The following is a 27801-nucleotide window of genomic DNA, read 5'->3' on the forward strand; positions in this document are numbered from 1 at the left end:
GGACCATTCATAGTGTCACATGTGAGATTGGCAGCCATTTATCGTCCCAATTGTGCATCATAATCACGTTTTCTATTCAGAACTTATTACATAATCATCTGCTCTGTTTAATCAACAACTTGCTGCCATTAATAAAGTGTTTCTGCACAATTTAGCAGGCTTCTTTTTTGGGAGGTGTTGCGTAATAAAAAAAACGATCAGCTGCTATAAATGGAGCTGTGAACGTCCCAATTGATCCCGTCTTGTTGAGAGTTGAAAGAGTTTCCCGCGGCTGCCGGTCAGACTGGAGTCCCTCTTTGATTTGGTTTGGGAATGACAGCCACGCATACTTGGTGAACCCCATTTGGTTGCAGAGTTGGTGCAAACACGGGTCACACAGAAGTGTTTTCATGCCTTGGTGTGTACAGGGGGATGTGGGAACCTGATACACATTCGGTTTTCTCTGTTTTTCTTATCTGCGGTATGTACACAACCTCAGATATTCCATCACTAGAAGCACCATGGGGTGTTGGAGGTAGAGGCTATCAGAGGGGGAGGATGTGGGCACCGCTGGGTTGTTTGGAGTGTGGTTTCCTGAGGAGAGAAGGAGCAGTGAAGGAGCTGGGACAGAGGGGAGGGAAGTACTTGTTCTAGTCTCCATTTCAGCCCCACTTCCTCTTTGACTTCTTGTACTTGCATACCACCTATAGTTGCTCCACATGCTCCCTCTCTTTAGTTAAGACCACTCCTGCTCTTTTACGCACATCCACCGACACAATCTCTCAAATCTCGCTCAGGAACTGAGCCCAGTCTGAAGGAAATGCCTACATCCCCTCATGTCTCCACGTGCCTCCTCTGTGATCCTGAGTGATATTTTCTAGCCCGGCCTCTCATGAGGCGCCGGTGCCGCAGAAGTATTTGATTTCCATCATTTCGGCTCTACCTACTGCTTCCTTTGCTAACCCACAGAAACACTCTCTTCACTTTTGTTCACTGCTGATGTGAAAGGAAGAATAGAAGTGAACAGCAAAATAAACATACAGGCATTTCGTTCTCATCTTTCATTTGTGTTTTCTGTTTCAGGCTCCAACTCAGGCATGGTGTTGGTTCTGGATCACCTGGTGAAGGATGATGGCTCTGGACCTCTGCTGATCCAGCCTCAGAGAGAGGCTGTGACCGCAGAGCCGGACCCGGTCCTGTCTCATCGTCAAAGGTCCGACTCTTCAGCTTCAGACCGCAGTGTGACCTCGGTGCTTTCCAGGCCCAATCTGGATTCTGTGGCATCAGAAAAGAGTCTGGGCTCAGCCTACAGAGCCCGGCTGGACTCTGGAGCCTCAGACAGGAGCCAGAGTCCCTCCCAGCGTGGTCGGCTGGACTCTGGGGCATCAGAGCGAAGCATCAGCTCCCAGTCCTACGTCAGACAGAGACTGGGCTCAGATGTCTCAGACTCCGGTGTCAGACCCCGTTTCGGCTCTGGAGCTTCAGACAGTGTTGGTCTTCTGCCTAGGAAACGGTGTGACTCGGGGACATCTGACCAGAGCGTGAGTATGTCCTCTGAGGAGAGGGGTCCAGCAGAGGAGGTGGAGGTAGCCACGAGCGGTTCAACTTACAGCACAGATTCAGAAACCGAGGGCAGAAGCCAGGGTCCAGCCAGCCTCAAGGCTCAGTCCAACCAGGACCGCATCATTGACCAGGAGCAGCCAGATGGGGCTTTTTTATCTCAGAGAGACCCGGATAATGGCCTGCTCAACGGCAGTGCCAAGGGAAAAATCGACTTCCAGAAACAAAAGGTAGAGTATACAGTCCCTGTATCAGATGAATACTAGTTGTCATTGAGTCTGGAATATACAAAGGGGTGACAAAGTAAAGGACACACCTGAATAACAGAGCGGAGAAACATAAATGCAGCTTCCACACAGGGCAGGAGGGGTCACTGACTGGTTTGATGAGTATGAAAATGATCAAGGTTTCACAGTCACCATGTCTCAACTAAATGAAACACCTTTAAAGGTGAAAACTGAACTTAAATACACATCTGCTTCGTAAATCACTTGTTCTGTGTTCTCTTTTGAGAATAAATCTGAATCCAAAAAGGAGAAATATATATATATATGATCAAATCTTTTCATAAAGCAGAAAAGTCACTGTTCTGTTGTACCAGAGCAGATGGACACACTGCATCAGATAGCAGCCTGCACATCTAGCAGCCACATACTCTGAACAACAACCACAGTAGCTTTCCTGCTAAAGTCTCTTTATCTCATGTACAAACATGGAAACACGTCTGGTCTTGCGCCTCAGCTTGTTAAACGTGCAACCAAACAAACATTCACTCGGTGACCGTGCACCTATAATATTATGCAGCTGCTGCCAATCAAACACAGACGCCGACACACAAAAGAACTTTGTTTATTTTCTTTCTTCTTGATAATAAAAACTATTAAGAATACATTAAAAACCAAGTTGACAGTATTTGTGATTACAAAAATGGATGACTAAATATGATTTCAAAGACTTTAAAGGACCACTGTGTAGAATTTAGTGCCACCTAGAGTTGAGGTTTCAGATTGCAACCAACTGACTAGTCATCGCCTCACTCCTCCCTCTCCAAGCATGTAGGAGAACCTACGGTGGCCACAAAACTCATGGAAAAATGCAAAAGCTGCTCTCTAGAGTCAGCTTTGTCCATTCTGGGCAGCTGTAGAAACATGGCGGTGCAACACTGATTCTGTGGAAGAGGATGTGTTGTCTGGTGTAGATAAAGCTTACTTACAGTATGAATATTGCATTCCATTCCTGACAATGCATCCCCCTAAATCTCACACACCGGTTCTCTAAGAGACTCTGGACACATCTGTTCGACAGCTCTTTCCACCGCCATTGTTAAAATACCCGATGAGTTGAATATCTTCTAGGAGAATAGTGTTCAGCCCTCCAGCAGTGTTGCAGAGACTTGGAGAGTCTATGCTAAAGAGTTTTGTAGCAGCTCTGGAAAGCAACAACCTTTCACAGTGTTTATCATAACTGCACCACTAGAGTGGGGTGTTGAGCCACGCAGCGACGGTCACGTGCACCAGCAGTCCAAGCTGTCCCTTCCTTTCTTTCCATTTCATTATTATCTCTGACAAGAAACCCCAACGCTCCGTTCTTCCCTGACACCCAGGTTACATCGGCATCCATAAACACACTCTGAGCTACTGTTCTGTTTAACTTTCGTTACTTGGCTACACAAACAAACCGTGCACCTGATTCGTTTCTGCTTCACCTCAGCGGCCTGTCAGCTTCACCTGCTGTCAGAGAGGCATAGACAGTGTTGCAGAACAAAGGTTCTGTCTCTCTTCATCCATCAATGCAGAGAACACACAGACGCACCAAGCTGCTGTTTCGGCACTGACTGTCAGCTGTTTAGCAACATGTCCCATCTTGGGGGCTCAGGTCACCATGACGCCATGGTGTCGCTCCTCTAAATGTGTTTACCTAAGGCTGGCCCGGGCTTCTTTTATTGTTCCCTTCAATATATGCTCATGCTCAGTCTCCTGAGAGTAATGTAAACACTCTGGGGCCCATCATGGCCCCTCTGCCAGAAAAAGAACAGAGGCCCACTGCCTCGCTCCAAACACAAGTGTTACATAACGAAAACACCACCGGTTGATTCTGTATTTAGGATGTGTGTGTGTAGCTGCTCTGTGGCTGTCAATCCAGACACACTGCACGTTCACCCTTCATCTCTTTTACCTCCTGCACTGATTGCTCTGTCATGTTTCTTTTGTTTTTCTCCTACAGTTAACAGTTAACAGCGATCAGTCCCTCACTCATGGCAAAGCAAAGGATTCTGGTAAGAAACTCGTAGTCCAACTCTTAGTCCTGAACTGACTGATTAATAAAAAATGTATTCATGCCATAAACATTTATCAGATTTCAAACATTCATAATTTCCAGAATATCAAATATGAGAATTTGCTGCATCTCTCTCTCTTTTAAATTTGTAACTGAATATCTTTTGGTTCAGTTACTGTTGGATTGGAAAGCAAAAACGTAAATATCCTTGGGTCCAGAAATTTGTGATGCACATTTTTCACTATTTTCACTATTTCACTTTTTTTATAATTTACAGGCTAAATGATAAATTGATTAACTGTAAAAACGAATCAACAACCGAAGGGTGTATGGTTTAGTTGATGGACTCCTCATTGCACTTGTCGTCTTCTTCAGGGGAACTTCAAATTGTGTGAAAATATCACACCATATGGTTCATATCCTGTAGGACTCCAGTATATGGAGACAGTCACAGCCATTAGTGTGACAGTGTAGGGCCAATCACAGGAGAGAGGGATGGGGAAAAAAAGGCCTGTTATCTATCATTTTCTCTCCTTCTACCAGACAGCTCTCGTTGCTGTGTCCACTGTACTATAAACTGTGGTTTTCCTCTCAAGCTGCACATCTTTTTTTCTTTGTTAGGATGACCTCAGTGAATATCTTCTCCTCTAATCACTAGTGTTTTTTCCATTGGAGGGTCTGTGCCAAATCGGGAGCTTTGTACACATTATCTGACAGTATTAAGGACCAGAGAATGAAAAAATATCCATGAGTGGAAGAAGCATGTCCTGAAAAGTCCACAGAAGAGAAATTGAAAGACAGTGAAACGGGGGAGGTTAAGTCAAGCAAAATAAAGAGGGTGGAACAAAACCTAGAGAGAGGAGGAAAAGGGATTTGTAAAGGCTTTAGATGTGGAGGAGGAGATGATGAGAGCATGAGTATGCTAAATTGGGCCTGAACAGTGGAGGGGCTCTAGGCTCTGTGTCTCTGCTGTATTGAGTTTGAGTGTTATTCTACGATTTCATGTCCCCTCCTGCATTGTGTCTTTCCAGCAACTGAGAAGAAAGATGTACTGGAACAATTCAACCGCACCAACTCTGTACGTGATCGAATGCGTAAGTTCACAGAGCCCAGTCAGAGCCAGAATGTCCCAGCTTTGAAGAAAACTCCTCTGAGGAATGGGACCACCTCCGGCACAAATCTCTCCAGAGCTACTGAGCTGCTTACACACACAGCAGCATCCCTCAGCACATCTGGAGACAGGCCAGCAAGGCCACACGTGGACTCCACGTCTCACACCTCCGCCGCATCCCAGAGTCACGCCACACCTCAGCCAAGAGGTGTGGCTAACAAACCTCTGTCTTCAGCTAGCCAATGGCAGAACTCCGTGGGTGGGACGAGGCATCCAGCTGAAAAAGATGTGCACGCCTCCAGTAACTCAAAGGAAGACAGGACCCCAGGGAGAGCAGCTGGACAGCAGGTCACCCAGGGAGAGGAAGACCCGGACATGAAGACTTTCCTCACCATCGAGATCAAGGATGGGCGCGCCGCCACCTCCTCCACATCCTCTCCTCGGGGCAACATGGTACCCATCACCAGCATGACCCCGCGCATCAACACTAATGCTCTGGGACAGAGAGCAGGTAGGAGCATCAATCTTACAGCAACAGCACTCACACTCTAACTCAGTCGGCGCTCTAATATCTTGGTTAACATACTGCAGGAAGTATCAGTTCAAGAACACTATTTCTTTTGTTTGTTTAACCACCTAATGCACCCGGCTTTTTAGGTGAAACTTGATTATATTGACCTTTTTAAGCTTTCTGTAGATTGGCACAGTATGCAAATGTGCACTCTGTGTTTCAGGCGGTGTTAATCCTAATTTAGCACTTACACATCTTTCTGTACATCTTCACTTGCTAATATCAGCCCTTAGATCACAATGGAATCCCAGTCGCCGTGGGAGGTGACCGGCACCAAGGAATCGGTCACAAGTGGGATGATGACAATGGTTTTTGTGAGGGTAAACAAGCAAAGCTCATGGACGAGTGGGGATAGAGGCTGGGGCTGAATATGAAGCAGCATGGTTGCACTGAAGGGTATTTGTTGTAGAGTGGGCATGCTGCAGTGTGGAGGGGGTGAGGTCAGTAGTAGCAGAGAGTATATTGGAACAAATGAAAGAACAGCTGGCTTTCTCAGGCCAGACTGAATAACAGTGCTGTTACAGTGCTAGTGAATAAGCCTGCTAACCCACACAGCACAGTGTTCTGTTTGTCACATGCAGCACGTATTGTCTGTGCCCCATTATCGAAAACACTCACTCTCATCATGCATTTAATTTGAAATGAGAAAAACGTGTTTGGGAAACCACTGATCACTTTGCCTGATAAGAGATGAGAACATAGAAGCCAAAGTCATGAGTAATCCAGTGGTGACCAGGTAGTTTTCGACAGCGAGACAAGGCGTCCATGTACTCCTGGCAGAATATGTGTCCTGATGCCTCATGCAATACTTTAGTATACGCTGTGCTCAGTGGTAAGACATGACAGGTGTTGTGTCATAAGTGAGGAAACCATAACTCTTAATTTGACAGCTTTCAGTCAACACTTGTAGTTTACATGAAACAGTGATGTTGAGTGGAGGATGAGTAGAGCGATGACAGGAACAGAAAACATATAACAAGACCATTTTCCCTTTTTTCTAAGTAGTAAACTTGTTGCCTGGTGGAAGAAGAAAATACATAAATATCACTGTCAGACTGTTTTTTTGTAAATTAGTGAATCTTTTAGTTATGTCACAACAAAAAAATCTATTTACACCTTTTAATTAATAAAATATGTAGCATCTTTATATATTGCCATTAATTGGCATGCTTAGCAGCGGGCCAGTCTCCTAAAAACACAGTGTTCCTGTAATGTAATATACATACTCATAGTCCAAACAGTACCGGCAGGGATTCATTACTTGGATTAAACAAAAACATCAATAGCAGAAATCTCGGCCCGTTTCAGGAATGGAGCTGCTACAGCTGCTGTTACAGTCGTCCAAACAAGACGTCTTAAGTTTCAGCTCTTCCCAGCAACCGGGACCTCCAACCCAAACAGTTTATTTAAGACTTGAGCTGGACCTGTGCAATTACAGCCTCCTCACCTCTTACGACCAAACCCCTGCCCCAGGGCACTTTGGCGTCCCCGCTGGGCTCCTTCTCGAGAGTCACATGGTGTCGTGTCGCCATTTGTTTTAATGGTTTTGGGCTCCTTTTTTGGAAAGCAGCCCGTCTCTCACTACTAAAGGCAGACTGGGATCAAGTCTCCCATTTTTCTCAAAAGCACCAACCAAGAATCTTACATGTACAGTTAGTGTATGTGTGTGTGTATGTGTGTGTGTGTGTGTGTGTAATAAAAGGGTGCAGGGCACAAGCGTTTGCACGTCCTGACTCTTGCCGGCGAATTAAGAGGTCTGTTTATGTTAAAGGTGGCGTCATCTACATTTCCTCACTTGTCTCTCGTAAGACAGTCTGTGTTGTTTATGACACTATGGCAGCTTATGTAACTGACTAATGGCCACCACCAACACAGTGCAAGAACACGCACACATCTCAACTCTACACATGCATATGGGCGCCAGGACTGTTCTTAGCCTGCTGGAGATTGTTGTTAATCAACACATAGCTGTCCTCTGTATCTGCCTGATTTTAAATGTATCATACTGAAAATCCATGTGAATTTGTGTCTGTTTCAGAGTTGACCCTCGGCCTCAGAGCGACACCATTCAAGATCTCCTCATCCAGCCTCTCCTCAGGATCCTCCATCAAGGTACAGTCTGTCTTTGCAAATTATTGTTGTTTTTTGTTGGGGGGGCAACATTGAGGCTCCACAAGGCACTATTTCTGTCCCAACTCACTCAGTTGAATTCCACTGTGTTTTTGCTGCGTCCCTATCACGGCAATCACCTATAAAGGCTTGAAGAGCAAGCGAGCCGGGACAGTGAAAGACAGACAGAGTGTGAGAAAAGGAGGGAGAGGAGGGAAGTACAGTGTTTATCAAACACAGAGTGGGTAGCCAGTCACATCTGTCCTTGTAGGGTATGTGAAGGAGAGCGAGGGAGAGGGAGAGGGGAGGGAGGTGCTCCGGGCATTCCTTGTTTTCTCTCGGCAGGCCATGCCCACTGAGATTTATCAGGGAACTGTCTCCTAAATCACACCTGTCTGTCTTCATGCACACCAATTACCGCTCAGCTCCATTAAAACACATGTTGACACAAGTTCTTCAACGGGTCTCTTCTCAGGGGGCTAGAACCCAAAGATGCAACATCCCATCACAGTGACCTCTGGGGTTAGGAGGAACTGCTGAACTCCCATTTGCTTCATTCCTTAACCTCCTTGCTCCTCCATGAAAGGAAGCGTCCTCATGAATGGGGAGTGGGGGATTGAGGGGGCGAGGAGAGGGGAAGCGGTGTCCTGTTTACTCTTGAATGGCTGTGTATTCCACTCCCTGTGTCGGGCGCAGCCGTAATCTGGTTATGGGATCATGGAGCTGGATAATTAGGACTGGGAGGAGGCTCCGTGGGGCTGCAGGGTGGATTTAAGGTGTTGGAATGAGACTGTCTCCATCAGTTAGGCCCTTTTTGAGATACAGAAACACAGGGGCAGGTACGAACTAAAATACCACAGCAGAGGTTTTCTTGTAGAAAAGGGATTTTGCAGGAAGAGGACAGATTCTGAGCTGAATGATGTTACAACATTACCATAACGGCATGCAGGTAACATCTTTGTGTGAGTGCTAATGATGTTACTAAATATGATGTATTTTGAATTATGGTTAAAAAATGCATATGCAGTTGAAGAATCTGCATTACAAAGTCAGCTTTTTTCATGTAAAATAGACCTCTCGCTGTTTTGCTCACCAATCAATAGCCTCAAATCGTGACTATCCTGCTAACTCTCTTGTTATTCATAACTTTTGGGGATGAGGGTTAAGACAAAATCTAACGCACCAGGCATCATTGTATAGGCTCAACAGAATGCATTAACTGATAAGCCTGATAAGCCTTTGAGATGATGTTTGGCTAATGTTTCATCTGCCTCTGCTGGATTTGTTTTACCGTACGAACGCTGAGCCTGAGTGACTTGGCTAATGAGATTGTTAAAACGGCGGCAGACACTGTTGGTTAGCATCATGCAGGGCGAGGCGGCTTGGTTACCTTCAGACTGATCCAGAGACCACCTGTTCTCTGACTTTCCCTGGTTTATTCACAGTTCAAGGTTGTGTGAGAGGAGGTGACCTGTCAGAGGAGGATTCATAGTAAAGTTGCTTATATAAGTATCCTTTTTATATTAGTGTATATGTTCATCTAACTAAAATAGAAGGAATCTCTATCTGTCTGTCTGTTCTTCGATTTTCTCCAAAACTGATTATCCGATCAGCTTCACACATGGTGGGTGTATTGCTGAGGACCCGAGGAAGTGCAGCGTACTGTCGAATGTGACCTGACGTAGTTTGGATCAGCGGTTCTCAACAAAGCTGAGAAACATCACCCTGCAGAGTCGTGACCTTTTTATGCTTAAAGCTGGCTCCCCTCTGATACTTATACAAAATACAACACAAAGCAGAATAATAAGATGATCCTCTAACATAATTGTTAAAAACGATCCAGGAATGTCTCACTTTGATAATAACATTAAGACCCAAGCATGGTGAACTTTTGTATGTTGCAAGAGCACAGTTTTAGCAGTGTGCAGTTTAAACTGTCGGTGAACGTGTTTTATCCAGAGCCATGTACAGCATGTGAGGGTTAAACATCTCTATCAGCACCGCTGGTTACGCTTAGAACTGCGGGGGCTCTCCGGCTCTGCAGGTCGATGATATTGAGAAAGCTGGCAGCAGCAACACCAGAGGCCAAGCTATCGGCTCGTTCCCAACTGTCAGGAGCGTGTGGATATCAAGGCAATATGTGGTGTAACATGAGTTTTAATATGCTCTTCCTGTTTAGTGTTGTTGATTGTTGTTTATTGACCGCAGTGGTTCCTGTCTGGGACTCTGATCTGTTTGGGTGGTCTGGGCTTCTCCTCGGTGGTCCAACTTCAGCACTCTCAACCTCCACTTTTCCCTTCGTGGTATTTTTTTTAATTCCAATAAAACATGTTGATGCTGATATCATCAGTTCTCTCAGTGGATGGCCTATAAATTACAATCCAGAGATTCTAGATGAAATAAACAATGGAAAGACTTTGAAACAGTGATGGACAAAGGTGAGTAAAAGAGACAGAGTCCTTCTTATTTATCATAAAAGCAAGACTAAGAGTGAGTTAACAGTGAGGTCAAGATGCTCGTTGTATTTCAGTGCAGCGATGAGAGTTCATTTCAGACAGGTGAGACCGGCAGCTGATTATTGATGCCTCCTGCTCCGAGCAATCGCAGCTGCTGCTGCTCGTCTCAGCTGTCCGTCCACTGCAGGACCACTGCGCTTGGCCTTGAACACAAATATAAATAATGCCTTAGCTTTATAACCAGGGTGATGACAGGACAGTCAGTCTCTTTCCTGCAGTCGTAGAGATTACCACCGCCAAGCTCTGGGTCACACTGGTGAACGTGGACACACAAGCCCACAGTCAGTGACAGGTCGTCTCACTGTCACAGGGATGGATAAGGACCCCATTGTTACGTACTGCTGATCCATGACACATGCTGATTATCTAACCAGTTCACATGTGTCACACATTTAAGCCTGGTCTGCGGAGCGGGGTGCAAACAAAAGGTGTGACAGAATCTACAGTCTGGATGAACTTACTCTGATTTCCAAACCGCTGCATTTTATTCCTGATGTTTTACTGTCTGGTTATATTTGGATTTCATTAAGAGAGATTTTCCCTCCTCCCTCTGTTGGTTCTTCTTTAGGCCATAATCTCTGCATTGCTTTATTTTCGAGCTCTGTTGGAAGCTACACCACATTATTTTTGAAAAAGGATTACAGTGTATGTGTATGCACCTTGCCGGGCTTGCAGCTTCATTCATAATGTTAGATCCTAAATCAACATTCGAATGCTGCACAGCCTTTCTTTCCCCATGTCATTCCACTCTGTTTAAAAGCGGTATTTCTGAACAGCAGCAGATGAAGATGAGGCCGCACTAATTTTATTAATATTATACTATTTGTTGAATTGGATCCAAGTGGTGGCTGCAGAGGTTTGTTATACTCATGTGATCCAGTTTGAATGCCTTCATATATTTATGTCGACAAAGCTGGTTAGTTATTTTCATTAAAGGAAGTTGATTTAATTAAAAAAAAAAGACCAACTCATTTAATCCAATGCATTACTTTAATCAAATTGAGGATCTTTTTATTCCTAGTCTTTTTCCTAGTCTTTTTATTCATCATGCTCCATGTTTTCCTACATCACTTTGCTTTACTGTGGGTAAAGCGCTTCAGTGCTTTGATGCATGGTAAGATTAGAGCCATGTCCTTCTTGGGTTTCGACCCACTTTCCCTGCTGTCAGTCACATTTCTCTCCACTCTCCCTCGAGGCCAGATTCTTCCTGGGACCTGTTGTGCTTACCCCTAAAGACCTCGGAGAGACCACACTGTTCTCCGCTGAGTGCCAGTCCTGCTTACTCTGATCTTAGATGATTCGTGCTCTCATTCAGTTTTTTTAGAATTTGCAGGTCATGAAGAATTACAGGTTTGCATATGTATCCTTATGATTCTCATCAGACTGCGTTCAGAAGTGTAGCATGTACAGTGGTATTTGTCTGCACGGACTGCAATGTGTCCATGAATCTTTAGTGGGCAATTAAAAGATGTACTTTAGCATCTTACACTATGAATAAGGCACACACACAGACTTCTGTCAGCGCTCTCTGGAGCTCTTAATTTAACACAAAAGGCACTTGAAGCTTCCACATGAGCAGCAGCCGGACCCCTGCTGCCTTGCCACAAAGCCTAAAACAAAATCTTGGATGGGCCCTAGCTCGCCATCACTGATCACCTAGTCTGCTCGGTCATGGCCCTAAACACATTGTCCTTCGTGAACTGATCTTCCCCCCAGAGGAATCACAGTCATGCAACACAACTGACCTGATTAGTCGTGACTCAGTAGCATTTTTTCAGAAAGCAGTTTGAAGAAGAGTTAAACACTAACGTATAACTCTACTTAACCCAGGCCCAAAGGCACATCTAAACCCTCATCGCGTGCCAGTCGAGGTGTGAAGGACAGGGGCTCTAAATAAAAGGAAAGTTGAAAGAGGGAGGGGTGAGTTTTCTGGATTGTTGTCGCCACCGTTCCCCCTCTGTCCTCCTCCACCGGTGCCCCAGGACTGACTGGCTCAGTGGAATGATGGCGGGGCAGGAGATAAATAGACATGTCCACGGCACCTGGAAATAAGGAGGTGGGGCTACTGCTGCCTGGGAAACGGGATTCCTCGCATGCTCATTGGCTGTCAGGGTGCCGGGTGGTAAAGAGGGGAGATTTGCTGGGGGTATAAAGAACGTGCATTGTTTTGGAAAGTCTGCAGACAAACGGACACAGAGGGACGCAACCATTTGATTTCTCTGATCCCACACCCCACTTTTTGGGACACTTAAGTGGATTTAAACTAAAAGGACTTTGGGTGCTGCTGGTCTGGCCATGCCTGGAGTGAACCTGGACTTCCTCCCAGCCTCGGAGGCTCCAGAGGCGTTGGGCAGCCCAGATAGCGCGTGTGCCGAGTCAGGCCTGGAGGAGGTGATTGGTGATCTGCTTGCTCAGGAGGAGGTAGAGGATGAAGAGGAGCAGTTTTGCAAGAGTAAATTTGAATTAACATTACGGTGTGCGGTGGGGGAGATCCATAGTGACCTGCAGGCCTTTGGGAAGCGAGTGGATGCCCGTCTGGAGGAGGCAGCAGCTCAGGTGGCTCCTCTGGCCGAGGCTTTTGCCAAGCTGCAGGAGGAGAACCTGAGACTGAGAATTCAGCAAGAAAGACTGGTGAGGCAAGTGCAGGCCCTGTGCCAGGTAATGGGGCTACCTGATCCCTTACTACATGAACATGAAAGCTCACCTTCAATTCCATGCAAAACCAAAACTCCATCCAGTGATTTTCCAACACCATCCAGTGATGCTTTAGCCAGCACACCCCAGGACAGTCCACTTGAAGCACCACTTGATACTTCATCCTGCACTCCCCATGATTCTCCATTCAGTGCAGCCCAAGACACTCAAGCTAGCGCTCCTCTAGATGCTCCATCAAGTGTAACCGAGCAACCTACATCATACCCCCAGGAGGACTCTGACTCTGTATCTACAGCGACAAGCACACCTCAGAATTCAGAGCCTTCACCCGTCCCTCACCCGCCCACCTTTGCAACCCGCCGCTCCCTCTCTGCTCCCTCCGTGATGGCGAACAGCACGGTACTGCTCTTTGTTAACGATTCTGATCATGATCCCTTTTAATTCAGATAAGCTGCTGGACAAATGGGAATGTCTTTTGTTCCAGTGTTGACAATACCTGTGGAGCAGCTGACCATGAGCTTTATGTGCCATGCCAGTGACACTCTGTTCTGCTCACGTACTTGGTGACCTACTGTTCCATCTCTCTGAGCTTCCCAATGGTTTTAATCTGACATTATGTCCTCACCTTATTTTAAAAAATCTTGACCATCTCAGCTGTCAGTCCGTTTTGACAGATTGTGTTTATGTGGAGGACTTCACTGCAATCTGTCACGGAGGTATTCTAATCCTCTAACACCATGTGTTTTTGATCGTGTCCTGGCTGGCACTCATGTGTGTATGTGTCTGCATGCAAGCGTTCTGTTGAGTGGATTTACTTCTTGATGGAGGAAAGAATGACCACACTTAAACAGTTACAGTGGCCCTGCACCAAAGTTTCATGAAAGCCTCCATAATGTTCACTTTGGCAGAAACGTGAAATTAGCAATTAGACGTTTTTCAAAAAGGTTACTTGGCTTCAGAACAAGAAAGGGATTTAAGCTCGTACATTCCCGTTTATAGAGATCGATGCACAGTTTAATGGCTGTCAGGGAACCCTCTTGGTCCTCATCTTAAGCTTTGATTGCTCTGTATCCTGACTACATGCTGTGTTTGTGTGTACTGCTGACATTTTGAGGGATATTGAGTATTTGCAACATTATCTTCAGTTATCCGTCCATCCAGAGTTCATATTCCTGTCTAATCCTGCAAAGACAGCTGGTTCTGCCAGTCAGCTGCTCCAGTAAAGGTGATGGACTTACTCCCCTCAGCAGACAGACGATTGTGATAATGAGGGGTGACCTTATCAGGCCATTTTCCCAATGCCTTTGTGCAATATCAGTCATTCATAATTTTGCTGGTGGAGACTGTGTTGCAGGTCTGAATGCTGAATGAAAAAGTTTTCAAACAGATTGTAGACCTCCTCCTGTTAAATTAAACAAAAAGAGTATTTTTGTGCCACACTGACTCAGACGCTGACGAGTACACTGAAGCTGAATTAAACACGACTCGAGCACTAAGGTTATCTGGGATTTTCTCACCCCACACACATTCCCCCGTTGCCTGACTCAGAGCCCTTGTTTAGCTTCGTTGTGTCCCAAAACATTCCTCGTCGGTCAAGTGCCTCTCAGTCCAGTCTGTCCCATGTCCAGAAAAGTCTTAAAACCAGTGGCCACCCGTGATCACGCAGCGCTGTGGTTGTGCTGGGCATTGTCCCTCCCTGGTGAGAGCTGGCCCGGCTGGGGCCCGCAGGGAGGAGGACCGGGCTGCTGTGGATAGGGACGGGGCCAGCTGTCTGAGCTATATCTGGACCCGGACTCAGTTACAACAAAAGCATTGAGGCCATAGTATGCCACAGGCATTCAGCAGCATATGAAAATGTAAGAGGTGTTTTCTGTAGGATTTATGTTCACTCAGAATATGCTGGTAGATAGCCAGGTTTACATCAACAACCTCTAAGGCTGTCTTTGCTCTTAAGGTGCTCCACTTCCTCTTCAGCATGCTCCTTCACTCTTTACTTTTACTCCGACACTCATCAGTCTCTGTTGTACTTTACAGAAATTACGGCTTTGAATGTTTCTACTCAGAGTTTATATCTGCTAATGCATTGTTCCCATCTTAAAGCCATAGTGGTGTACCGTAGCTGTCACATAAACTCTTAGATCACGGCAGCTCAGTATCATTTAGACACTCAGTGTGTCAGTCACACTCCATGAACCACGCTAATAGTACCTTGGCAGGGTTGCTCTCGCTCTCATGTGCTTACTGTCACCCTCTCCAGCCTGGCTGGAAGGCAGAGGGGATGGAATAAATGATGAGATATGGTGAGTGGGCAGTCTTGGTACAAAAAGAGATTATTAAAGGGGGCCTACCTCACACACACAGAGCCTATTATGGCTGCAGTGTGTTTAACCTAAATCCTCTTGCGCTTATTACATCCCAAATGTCAGCAAGCTTCAGTTATGTTTTTTTTTAAAACCCTCATCCTGGTTTCATAAGTGCACAACTTAAAACCTGAGCTCCAGGTTAGAGGATTCTGCTTGCAGGAGCACTCAGATGGCAATGCACACATCCAACTAAGGTCACAATTTCCTTTTTCCTTTTTGCCTCAAATCTGGGACTAATCACGCGTCCTTTTGCGTGTCTGTGTGTGTGCGCGCTCTTGCTCACGCTGTGTGTGTTGTGTGTCCTGTGCAGATGGAGACAGAGCCTGTTATGGCCTCTGAGCCGGTGTTTTCGGTCGGACCGTCTGTCCAGGTGCCGTGTCACATCCCAGCCATCCCCAACGGCTCAGGCACTCAGGCCAAAGCAGACGAGCGCTCCGGAAAACTGACTGCCGAACAGCTGGCTGCTATCGAGGATGAAGAGCTCCTTGACAAAATGGTACTTCACACCCAAGTTACAAATCTGGATGATTTAGATTTAAAAGCACCACTTTGTGACAGACAGAGCAGCTTCAGGCATGAAAAGAGTTTGTGTGTGATTCTCACCAGTTTTGTGAGGGTATATTTGGAAACCTCACAGCCCAGTGTTGTGTGTATCCACAATGCTATGTTAGAACTGCATGCATAAATAGAGCCATGCCACTGTGGCTTTGTGTGAGGTAAGACCTCTCATTGTTTCCATTTGTGTTCTTTTTTTCATTCCCACAGCTGGATGAGTCAAAAGACTTCGAGGAGAGGAAGATGATCCGTGCAGCCATGAGAGACCTTCGCAAGAGAAAGAGAGGTAACAGCTTCAAGGAAAACAATCTTCTATCTGTCGTTCAAACTACATGACATGCCGTATCCTTTTTTTTTCATTGGTTTTCTTTCAAATGGTCAAAGGAGACACATCTCATGAGTATCAGTATTTCTTTATGTATTTTCTCTACTAACTTTACGCAAACTTGCAATTTCCGCATATTTTCTATCCACTCTGCCCTCAGAGGCCATGCTGGGATGTACTCAAGAGGAAATAGGTAGGGGAGGTTGGTGTGCAGTGTGCATTAACAATTGATACTTGCCTGCTTTTGTCTTTTTTGCGCACCGCATTACCTTACCTCTCAGATCTCTGTGGTAGACGATGAAGGTTGTTGACAGTTTTGTTAATGTGCATGAATCCTGTTTTTTTTTTTTGCGTGTGTTTTTTTATGTGGGGTGTTTCACATTCACCTCAGTGTGCTGCAGCATTGTGACTGAAACGTCCACCACATTTAGTGTATTCTGTTTTGCAGTGAGCATGCACCATATGGTTTCGGCAGGCTTCTGGTTGCATTGAGCTGACAGTTGAACCTCTTAATTGGATTCCCAGATCTGAGTCTGCGCTAGAAAAATCTGTAAAAGTTCAGTGCACTCAGCCGGGCCTAACCTCTGCAGATAAAAAATATCAGACAGAGCTAAATAAAGAGTTTAAGAATGAATGCGTAGGATTAACGTTGAACAGTATGTTTAAATGTCAGTGCAGGTGTTAAGGTATCATTGGTATTCTGGACATTGCCAAACTCAACAAAGCCTTCCACAGGGGATGACCGTGTGTTTGCTCTCTTTGATCTGTCGTGTTTGTGCAGTACATATGATTTGACAGCTTTGGCTTGGCCGTGAGCCTCCCACCTGCGGGTGTTTGTGCGTTCAGAGGAATTTTATGGTACTGTGGAAAGAATGCTGAAATGTATCGCCTCAAATTTGAAAGCCCTGTTTTAATCCATCTTTGTGGCAGTCAGATGAGGTGCTGGCAGTTTGTTTAGGACCTGCTGTCCTCCTCCTCCTCTTTTTCCACTGACATCATCTCTCTACCTTCCCCACCACCTCTCCATCCCTTCTCTCCTCTCCTCTCCTCCACCCCAGACCAGAGAGAAAAGGAGCGCGAGACCCGTCTGCAGGAGCTCCGGCAGCAGAGAGAGGAGCGAGCGCAGAAGGGTCGCGCTGGGGTCGGGGCAGGAGAGGTGGTGATGAGGAAGGTGGAGAAGTCAGCAGATGGCTCCAGCCTCAGCCAAGTCACCAAGACAGACCGCTTCGCCCAGTCTGGTAGTGTTTTCTTTTCTTTTCCTGTGCATTTCTAAAACCTTTCTTTAAACCCTTCTTGAACCTGTATCAAACCACTCAAGTTAACAAAGACAAAAAAAACATAAAAGGCGTCTTGGGAGGAAAAAGGGAAAAACGGAGTAGCAAAATATCATGAACAGTAAAAGCGGATGTAAAACAAATTATTAAGGACACTGAAAGTCATGAAACTGGCCTTGTCCAATGTATAAATAATTGAGTGTGTATTTGTGTGTTTAGATGATGGGAGCAGATCATCTCGCAGCACCGTCGTGGAGGCCAGCTATGTGCAGAAAACAGACAGTGAGTCATTACTTTGCTTTACTCTCTGGCTCTCTTGCATTACTATTTAGTCATTACAGTCTCGTCAGCAGGAGCATTCACATGTCCGTGTGCTTGTTTATTATTTCAGGAGGGACAGTCCAGTCAAAATCATATAGCTTCACCTCCTCCACATCATCCTCCTCCTCTAACGCAAGCAAAAAAGTGGGCAGGTCGGTTATGAAACATCAGCGCAGTCTCTTACACAAAATTTCAAATCCCTGCACTTTCACAAATGAACTTTTTTCATTTTACGTGTCCCCGCCTCAGTGTGTTTGATCGCGAGGATGACACGTCGTCCCGCAGCGGCGGTCTGGCCGCCGTGGAGCGAAGGCAGGCGGAGAGGCGCAAGGAGCTGATGAGGGCTCAGACTCTGCCGAAGACCTCCGCCATGCAGGCCCGCAAAGCCATGATAGAGAAGCTGGAGAAGGAGGGGGGCGGGTAAGAGATAAACAGAGAGGTATTACTACCAAAGAAAGAAAAGGAGCAGGTCAGAGCATGTAAATATTAACACAAACCCAACTTTTCTTTTAGCCCTGGAAATCAGGCAGTCGCCAAGGTAAACAAGGTTCAGCGTTCCACTAGCTTTGGTGTACCCAACGCAAACTCCATCAAGCAGATGCTGCTCGACTGGTGCCGCGCCAAGACCCGCTCGTACGAGGTGAGCCAAGCATCCGCAGAAACCCACCCTGCTGAATGTCAGCCAGGGAAGCTTTACATGATCATATTCTCCTACTCTGGGAATGTTTCCATCACAGATCTATCACTACCTCCATATTCATTCTGTTTGTCTCCTCCCTCAGCATGTGGATATTCAGAATTTTTCATCCAGCTGGAGTAATGGCATGGCATTTTGTGCCCTGGTGCACAATTTTTTCCCTGAGGCCTTTGACTACAGCTCCCTGAGCCCCAGCAACCGCAGACAAAACTTTGAGGTGGCCTTCAGCACAGCAGAGTGAGTATGCACAAAGAACACGTTTGTCCAAGTAACATGTCCACTAACCACATCAGTTCTGTTGTTGTTGTGACTGCAAGAGAGAGCATCGACCGGCTTTGTCGGGGAAACCGCATCGGCTGCAGGGAACCTTCGTTTTTGTTAAGCTCGGCAGAGATGTGAAGAATATGAGGAGGAAGCAGCACGAGAAGCCTTTGCAGGCTCAGCTCTCCTCTTAAAGACGTAGATCTTCCAGTGAGCAAACAGTGTGCTGTGCTGCTCCCAGCCCAATCTGCATTATACAGATTTTTCACATCCTTCTCTCATTCCTCTGTAAAATCCTTCCCAGCTTTTATTCATCCTGCTTTTTGCCAACACCCACTTGAGCCTGAAGCTCAGCAACGGACTGAAAACGTGTGGAAGCTGCTCGACTGATGTCCCGGTGTTAACTTTCCCTGTCTCTCCCAGGTGTATCGCACCACCTCAAGGCTGAGCGAGCCCCATTCCCCGCCACTAATTACTCCACCTCTAAACCTCCACTCTCCATCTGTCCTCTACTATGCTGTGACACCCTCCATCTGCTCTAAACCAGAGAGCCATGAGCAAACCCTCCCCAATCAACCACCAGGTTAAAAAGAAACGGACGAGCTTTCGCCAACAATATTTTCCCTCTTTTTTTAAAATCCTAATCTCTCTCCTCCCTTTTTCTTCTCTCTTTCTCATCCCCCCTGCATCACACCGTTCACACTTGTGATGCCCCCCACCCACCTGTGTGTGTGTATGTGTGCTCACACGCTCCCTCATAGGATAATGATATGATATTAATTACGTATACTCTCAACACCGGACTGTCACCCAGCCACCGCCCCCCACTCACTCCCTCCCCTTGTGCACTCCTGACCCCCCCAGCAGTTTGTTGTTATCTAAGAATCCCAACACACACACACTCACACACACACCATCCTGTGCACCAGTGTGTTTTTAGAGTCACCATGTGGTCGTATCTTTGTGTTTTTTGCAGAATCCTTGTTGTTTTTTTCAGCGTGTCTCTTATATTTCCAAAGAACGTAGTCGTATTGAAATGGTCAAAAGTCTCTTGTCTTAGTGCACAGAAAAAAACAACAACAAACAAAAAGGCTCAATGAGCATCACCTGACGCTCATTCGACCTTTTGTTTCGCCTTATGTATGTCTGCGTGTGTGTTTGCCACGTAGTGTACGTATCATGATGTTCATGAAGCATGTCAACTCATGGATATATTTGTGAACACAGAGAATGTAATGTTATTGTTTCTTTTTTGTGTCCTTTGTGTCTCTCTCCCTGTGTCTTTTCACCCTCAACTTTTTTCATTTGGCTGCTCACTGCTTTATCTGTGTTTTTTTCTCCTCCTCCTTCCTCTCTCTCCCACACTGTCCACTATCTCTGTCCTGTTCCTTCTCTCTTCTTCTTCTCATCTGTACTTCACCCTTCCTCCTCCTCCTCTACTTTGTTTCTCTCTGTCTGGGTCTTTCCTTCCTCTCCTCGTCCTCCCCCTCATCTCTCCCCCCCTGCCGGGTGCGGGCACAGGAAACTAGTGGACTGTCCCCAGCTGTTGGATGTGGACGACATGGTGAAGATGCGTGAGCCGGATTGGAAGTGTGTGTATACGTACCTGCAGGAGTTCTACAGGGGTCTGGTGACGAAGGGCCTGGTTAAAACCAAAAACTCCTCCTAGAGTCGCACCTCACCTAAATCTGAACCCATGGTGAGAGAGGGGGGTGAGCCTACGAAGGAACCTCACTTTGGTTCTGATGGAGGGAGTGTGTATGAGTGTGTGTAACTGCATGTTTTAACGCAGCTGATAGGATTTATATAAAACAAGGTGCCGAAAACTCCTTTATTGGCTTTTGGATATTTGATCCTTCATGTTAATCTGAAGCTACTGAGGTCCATAGTACCAAACATGGTATGCCTGTGTGTACGTGTGAATGCGTGTCCATGTGTGCATCGATGGCTGTGGCCCAGGCAGAGAGCCAGGCCCATCTGCAGCTCAACACTTTAAAAGGACCGGCTGCATCACAACGTTTCAATCTGAGGAGTTCAGAAACAAAGCAGTGAATGGAGAGGATGTGTTGTCCGCTGACTTTTTAATCAAGTGTGAGTTTGAAGCTGTTTATGCACTTGGCCTGTTAAAGCCTGTTAAAGATACTGTAATAGAAACGTGCTGAATGACTCGTGTCTTCAGTTGCTTCAATTACAAAACAGATTTTATGTTGTTGACGTCTAGAGAGACTCAGGAGATTTAGGCTTGTGCTGTCCCTGTTACTCTACTCTTTGTTTGTGTGGGACGTCTCAGGGTTTTACAGTATGTGGAGATAATGCCACCCTGTGGTCGCTCTCTGCATAGCTCACACGTGAGGTCTTAGATCCTGAAGCTGTTTGTTGAAACACGCTGTATTAGTGACATGTGTTTATAGATAGCTTTTAAAGTTTTCCACATAGTGATTTAGCGAAAACCGCTGCGATAAAGGATAAATAAGTAGAGCACAACCACTACAAGGAAGTGCTGAGTTCATCAGTGTGTATGTATGTATGTGTGTGTGCAGTATGAGTGCATGCGTGTAAGTGTGAGAGGAGCATTTTTAGCAATTGCAGTTTCACCGGTTTGGTTACTGATCATGAGAAAGCACCTGATGGATGATTGAATATGAAATCTGAAGAGAATATCCTCCTCCCCACTGTCTCTGGTCCTCTCCCATCCTCGCTCTTCATCATCCTCTTTCTCATACACACTGTCTCTTGCATGCCTGTTCCTCAGGACATACGCCAACTGCATGCCTCTGCTGGAAGTGGAGGACATGATGATCATGGGCAACAAACCCGACTCCAAATGTGTTTTCACCTACGTCCAGTCTCTGGTCAACCACCTGCGCAGATACGAGATGTCCATGGGTCGACCCTGTGACCTCTGACCTGTGTACAGTGAAGCGCTCAGCCTCAACGTGGCGTCGGCCCCCTCCAGTCCCTCCCCAGCTCCATCTTCACCTGCCGCCTCCACATTGACAGCGGGTTACACAGTTGCACATCTTTGATGGACAGGATGGGGATTGTGCGTGTGTGTGTGTATTTGTGTATGCGTGAGTGTGTGTGTGTGTGTGTTTGTGTATCAGTTTGCTTATTATCTTTGTCGGCAGTGGTGATGTGCATTCATTATTTCAGTTCTCTTCTGAACACACGTTAACATTAAGTCCACCTTTCTCCAGCGAGAGAGCGCCAAAGTTTTTATAAGACTACATTTTTAAGCTTTAAAATTCTTTTTGTACTCAAACGCTTTGTACCAGGTGATATTTAACATGCAGTGGCTGTGTCACTACGCGAGTGTACTGAAAAATGCATCACAGGAGAAAAGAGAAATATTTTTATAGTATTTCCCCTTTTAATTTATTTATAACTACATTTTTCTCTGCTACACTTTTGTAATTATTGTAATTTGCTAACATTACTCTCAGTAATTCCACTGAAGAAGAAAATATGCCCAACCTGATGATGCATTATTTGGTTTTCATTTCGGTACTTTTTCATTTTTACCACTCTTGGGTTGCTTGAACTATTTTAATTAAGTTATTATTCTCATGTTGATGTAATTAGTCAGCATATTACTATTTAAAACATGAGCACAGGGATGTTCCGTCTTTCTTGTTCAAATGGACGCGGCATTGTCATTGTTGCAGAGTGATCTCACCTTTCTGAACTCCGCTACTGAGAACCTGTTTCAGAGTTTTTGAGCATTGTTCCCCTCCTGTATTACTGCATCGTCATATTATTATTCCAACAGTGAAAATGCTCTCGGTCCAACACGTTTTGCTCTCCTCTTGACTGACAGCATATGTACAAAACACCTCACGGCGGTGCTGCCATCATCGCCCAGCATCGCGGCTTTGCCCTGCCAAACACACTCACACACAGCTCTTTCCGAGGGCTCCTTATTTATGCTCGAGTAGATGTTTTTGAAATATACTATTTTGTATTTTGTTAGTGTGTACATTACGCGTTTAAAAGTTTTGTTTAAAACGAGTCGATAAGCTCAAGCTACCACGATGTTTTGTGAAATTGGGGTCACTTTTTGGACAAGTTAATGGGCCTGATGAAAGCCGGCTTTCTGCTTAAAGTTTATAATCATGACTGAACGGAACTGCCAATTGTATATTTTACAACATGAAGCTGAGGAAAATTTTTAAATGAAGATTTTTATTCATCTTGTAAAATTAAGGCTCCTTTTGAGAAGTCGTCTAAAATCCTATCAGAGCTGATTTTGATAGATATATTTCTTAATAATGCTCTGTTTTTAGTAGATTTAGAGAACTGACTTGAGTTATTCCACTGCTGCCGACTAAAAAAAAACGAGAACCTTCCAGGCAGTGAGTGCTGTACATAAGAGCTTAAACACATTATAATTTCATGTTTCTGTGCACCACAGTTAAATGTGAATTCATATTAAACCAATTTGAGAAATGAATGTGTTTGTGGGGGATTATTGCTCTGAACTGTCTTAGAAAACATTTTTGTACAGCAGATTATTCCTTTCGTGTGTCAAACATGCTTACATACGCTCCATCTATGACTAGTTTAGAGTCAGAGTAGTCATAGTCATGAATATTCAACACAGAAAGGACCAGGGATGACATTATTTTTCTTGTATTTTATTATCTTCGCTTCCACTTGAATCCTCTTGTGTGTCTCAGTCCAGCCCACCAGAACATGTAGCATCAACCTCAGGCCTCTGACAGTTTTCAGCCTGAAGCTTCATTCAGTTTCACAGCAGGTAGGAAGCAATCAGACACACAAGAGAACCCAAGTGAGACGAGGATCCTGAAGACGGCTGACACGACCGATCAAAAAAAACAATACAACATTTCCAGTCTTTGTGTGGGGAGTAGAAAAGCACTCACAAAGGGTTACTTTCACTGCAACAATGAAGAACAAACAGCAAGAAAAATATGTGCAAAATTCAGAGCGTGGACCTTTCGGTGGTCTTTTCCTGATGCTAACATTGTGTCCTTGCACAACGGCTGATCCATGATCTGCTGGCCTTATTTTCAAATGACAAGTATTTCTGTCAAGAACTGCAATGACCAGCTGGTCGTGGAGCAGCTATGTGGCTGAGTGGTGCAATGAGATTCCTACTTTTCTCCACTCCTGACGGGTTATAGGTCAGTATGCTTGACTTCAGCGTTGGGCTCTGAGGAGGCGTTCTCTGTGGCAGGAGTGGAAGTGGAGGGCTTGTAAGCCGGCTCGTCTTTAAACGGGCTGTCTTTGGCTGGAGAGAAGCGGAACTCCTCCGGTACCTCGTCCTCAGGTTGAGCCTTCTTGTAGAAACCCAGCTTCTCCAGCAGCTCGTTGATCTCAGAGCGGGTCATGTCGGACAGGGCGATCCGCTGTGGAGGACGCACACAGGTTATATATCCGGGGTGAATTTCCTTCTCTGTCAAAATTAATGCATGAACATCTGCACTGCACACTTTGTTCACCATGATAGATTTTCAGCGCAGCAGCATGTGATTGTGAGCTGTTTCAATACATTTTGAAGGCAATGAGAGATGAACGTTGATGGGTTTAAAATGAAAGGTTTTATTGGACAGTTGAAAGTGAAGCTGAGACAGGAAATGAGGGAGAGAGCCATATGACTACAACAAGGGTCCTTCACCAGAACTGAACTGTGGCTGTAGTATTTATGTGCCATGTACTGTAACCATAACTGTGCTCTATGGGATTAAAATTAGTAACAATGATTACAAAAGGAAAAGTTACAGCTGCACTACTCAATATTGCATATTAACAATAGGTCACATAACCTACTGTATGCCACCTGCCATTCAATGCAATGCACACAAAGTTGGTGATTTGCAGGTGAATATTTTGGAGCCTCTCGGTACAACCCTGATTCCATAAAAGTTGGGATGTTGCATAAAAACATAAATAAAACTGTGAGATATGCTAACCCTTTTTGACATAAACTCAACTGGAAACAGTACAAAGAAAACACATTTAATGTTTTACCTCATCAACTTCATTGTTTTTGTAAATATCTGCTTATTCTGAATTTGATGCAGCAACAGGTTTCAAACAAGTTGGGACATGAGCAACAAAAGGCTGGGGAAGTTGTGGAATTGATAACAGGTGACAGTATCATGACTGGGTATGAAAGGAGCATCCTGGAAAGGCTTAGTCGCTCACAAGCGAGGATGGAGCAAGGTTCACCACTTTGTGAACACATGATTAAATAAAGGATGTTACTACATGGGCTCAGGAACACTTCAGGGCTGTCGGTAAACACAGTTCCTTTGCAAATGATTGTATTCTGGTTATTGACCTTTTACACAGTGTCCCAACTGTTTTGGAAATGGGTTTGCATATAGCCAGTTATATTTTCAGGGGTTGGTGTAGAGTTCTGCACCCATGTGCTCAAAAAAAAAAAAAAAGAAATTAATGCAGCTTTTGGAATAAATATTAATTATATATATTAAAAGCTAAGGCAAAATGTATTCAAAAAAAGCTATTTTAAAATTATGTTTGAACTGTCCTGTGTGTAGGATTTTAAAATTGACTACTGTCAGTGGTTTGATTAGATCCTGCCCCCCTACCCTCCACAGATCTAACCTCATATTATACAGTAGACGCTACAATCACATTCTGCATATATGGGCTTCATATACACTAAAACAAGAAAACATAAATACACTGCTAAACAAAGACTTACGTCCAGCTCTTCATAATAGTGGTTCAGGAGGACAAGCTCAGGGTCGGCCCCAGGAATGTGCTTCATCACCAGGTTATGGCTGGTAGTGATGGTCAAGGATTGGCACGGAGAGAAAGTGCTGAAATATGTACAACTTCTAAGCAGATACATCTAAGAACAGGCAGCAGCAGTGCACTTGTGTCAAAGGATACTAAAGAGGAATGTCCTGGACCACAAAGGCTTTGACCTGCAGACAGAGGTGGGGATTAATGTTTTTCACTTCGCACTGGTTTCACTGACTGATCTGTGGGGGATTATACAAAACCCTAGATGTGAAACGTCAAATGTTTAACTGAATGGGGCGGGGATTAGGGTTCGGTCTGACACTGGTGCTCAGTGTGTTGTCTGTTTCTTTTCCAATTCATTAACAGATGGTGACTTACCTCTCTGAGCCTGTTCAGCTGTCATCCACCGCATGTCTGGGAAGAGAACATGAAATAGAGGGACTGGTTATAAGCAGCTCTCATACTTTTCAATTGGGACATCAGCTGAATTCAGAATAAGATCCATATTTCTGCCTCTGAATGTGTTGTATTTTCATCGTGCTGCAGTTTTTGGGTTGGGTTCCTAGTTGGAAAACACTAAAGTAGGTCTCTGTAATGTTCTGGTGTCGCTGCAGCATTGACTCCTTTGTGCAGAGCACAGATTTAAGAATGCTCCTGGGAAGGACGCCCGGCCAAGAAATGTGAGCCTCGGGTATTGAGTAGCAGGTGTGACTAACACAACAATAGCAGACAGATAACAAGCTTTTTGTCGGTGATGCTGGCAGGGTGGTGCTCTGGTGACACCCCGGAGGGGAAGAGCATGGTTTCTCTCAAAAAGAAGGGTCGAGTTACAGAAACTTTTGCAGGAATCCGACCTCCAGTTCCACACCCTCAGCCCCCTTCTCAGATTAAAAAAAGTCATATTATTGTAGATTATGTGATTATTACAAGTTAATAAAACATTGTTGACACACCGTGTTTTCTTAATTGGGTGCTATACTGTAAATGCATGGAGACTCCCCTTGCACAAGTACTCACGCATGCGCCCAACACGAAAACTTAGGAACAAAACGCATCCATTCACACATTCTGCTACAAAAACCAGACTCCGGACACGTCTTCGTAGCCTCGGTCACGGTCACTGTTTACATAATTCAGCCTACTCTGATGTATGAAGCGTAGTATCGTGAAGGCTGTGGCGGTACTGTACCTCCACCCTCGCTTTCGCGAGCCCGTCCAGTTTCTTCAGGTCCACATCGTAGGCCGAGGCGCACTGAAGTAAACCGGCCAACACGATCAGCCACATTATTTCTCCGCCTGGTTCAGATCGTGGACCAGGACTCCGCTCTGCTCCGGGACCAGTGCCTGCAGACGTCTTTCAGGTGAGTAAGGTAACCGAAGCTGAGGAGAAGCAGGAGAGATGATGTGCAGCGATGTCACGTCCGGACCTCTTGCCACGTCAAATATTTCTCCTAGAGGAGAGAGAGGGAGGCGTGGGGAGGGCGCTCATTGGTTATCTGCGAGATTCCCATCTAGATACGACTAATCCCATAGATTTGATATGCAAACTGTGGTTAATCCTCGCAAATGTTAGAAGGAAAGAGATCACTTAATGCAACCACAAACATGCTGACATATTGCCAACTTATTTTCTGCATTCAATTTCTGCGGCTGCAAGATGATGATGGCAGATGGTCTGATCTATATTTAGAAACAATGATGATAGCTACTGTAATAAAGATACTATACAAACATTACTGCATAAACACAAGTTGTAGATGTAGAGGAGGATATGGTACATTGTTCTTGAGGTTAGTGAGACACTTGTTTCTCGGATTTTATTCAAAGTGAATCATGAGATTTAGATTTAGAAAAGGCAAAAATCCTGTCAAGAAATGTGATCTTTATAATATTATGTGGACGCAGATCTGTCAAATGATGGAATAATGATGTTTGCATCACTAACCTTGAAGCAATTGTTGACCAAATGGCTCAGTTAATGCCTACATGCCTACATCATATTAAAATGTATTTTCTGTTTATGTGAAAAAACAAGAGCCTACATGATGGCTGAAACAGCTGAATCCCACTTTCAACATGTCAGTGCAATGCAACACCACAAGCTTCATAAAATACTACAAAATTGCATTAATACTTCCAACTCTGAATTAGTTCCAATAAAAAAGAGCTTTTCAAACTGGGCATTATGCAACTGTAAGCTTTACTTTATTGCAGGGCTTCTGGATTATATTATATTGTACAGTGTGGACATATATTTTTATTATTGTGCCCACCACATTATGTGGGGTGTTAGTCTAATTTTCCAAATGTAACCTCATGAGACAGGATTTGAGCTGTCTTGGAAGAGGAAGACTTCAAGAGCAGTTCAGGAGACATTAGATCTGAACGTGGTTTGAGTTGCACAGGAACCTCAAACAGAGGAACGCTGACGGGAAGTAATGAGGAAAGCAGCCAAGAATAACCAAGAACACAGATACACTGACCTACTACCA

At 45.0% G+C, this 27801-nt stretch overlaps 2 protein-coding genes across 3 annotated transcripts in view; one reads left to right on the top strand and one right to left on the bottom strand.

Annotated features, from left to right (window-relative positions):
- The window catches only part of smtnb (smoothelin b), a 49779-nt gene extending 26761 nt beyond the window's left edge, over positions 1 to 23018 (top strand). For both annotated transcript variants that reach the window (XM_041936800.1, XM_041936802.1), the window contains 14 exons: positions 1063 to 1769; positions 3763 to 3814; positions 4848 to 5438; positions 7537 to 7610; positions 15452 to 15637; positions 15907 to 15982; positions 17080 to 17259; positions 17515 to 17577; positions 17687 to 17768; positions 17866 to 18036; positions 18130 to 18256; positions 18399 to 18550; positions 20096 to 20273; positions 21327 to 23018. In XM_041936800.1, the coding sequence (XP_041792734.1) occupies positions 1063 to 1769; positions 3763 to 3814; positions 4848 to 5438; positions 7537 to 7610; positions 15452 to 15637; positions 15907 to 15982; positions 17080 to 17259; positions 17515 to 17577; positions 17687 to 17768; positions 17866 to 18036; positions 18130 to 18256; positions 18399 to 18550; positions 20096 to 20243 (2609 nt within the window). In that variant the 3' untranslated portion in view covers positions 20244 to 20273; positions 21327 to 23018. The remainder of the gene's footprint in view (positions 1 to 1062; positions 1770 to 3762; positions 3815 to 4847; positions 5439 to 7536; positions 7611 to 15451; positions 15638 to 15906; positions 15983 to 17079; positions 17260 to 17514; positions 17578 to 17686; positions 17769 to 17865; positions 18037 to 18129; positions 18257 to 18398; positions 18551 to 20095; positions 20274 to 21326) is intronic.
- A 203-nt stretch (positions 23019 to 23221) lies between these two features.
- selenom (selenoprotein M) lies at positions 23222 to 26728 on the bottom strand. The gene is made up of 5 exons (XM_041937801.1): positions 26499 to 26728; positions 25688 to 25723; positions 25457 to 25491; positions 25266 to 25344; positions 23222 to 23943 (listed from the first exon to the last, which is right to left on the bottom strand). Exons 1-5 carry the CDS (start codon positions 26592 to 26594, stop codon positions 23713 to 23715), a joined length of 477 nt encoding a protein of 158 aa, XP_041793735.1. The 5' UTR covers positions 26595 to 26728; the 3' UTR covers positions 23222 to 23712.
- Between the last annotated feature and the right edge of the window lie 1073 nt (positions 26729 to 27801).

This window comes from Chelmon rostratus, chromosome 5, assembly GCF_017976325.1.
Source record: "Chelmon rostratus isolate fCheRos1 chromosome 5, fCheRos1.pri, whole genome shotgun sequence".
Taxonomy (NCBI): Eukaryota; Metazoa; Chordata; class Actinopteri; order Chaetodontiformes; family Chaetodontidae; genus Chelmon; species Chelmon rostratus.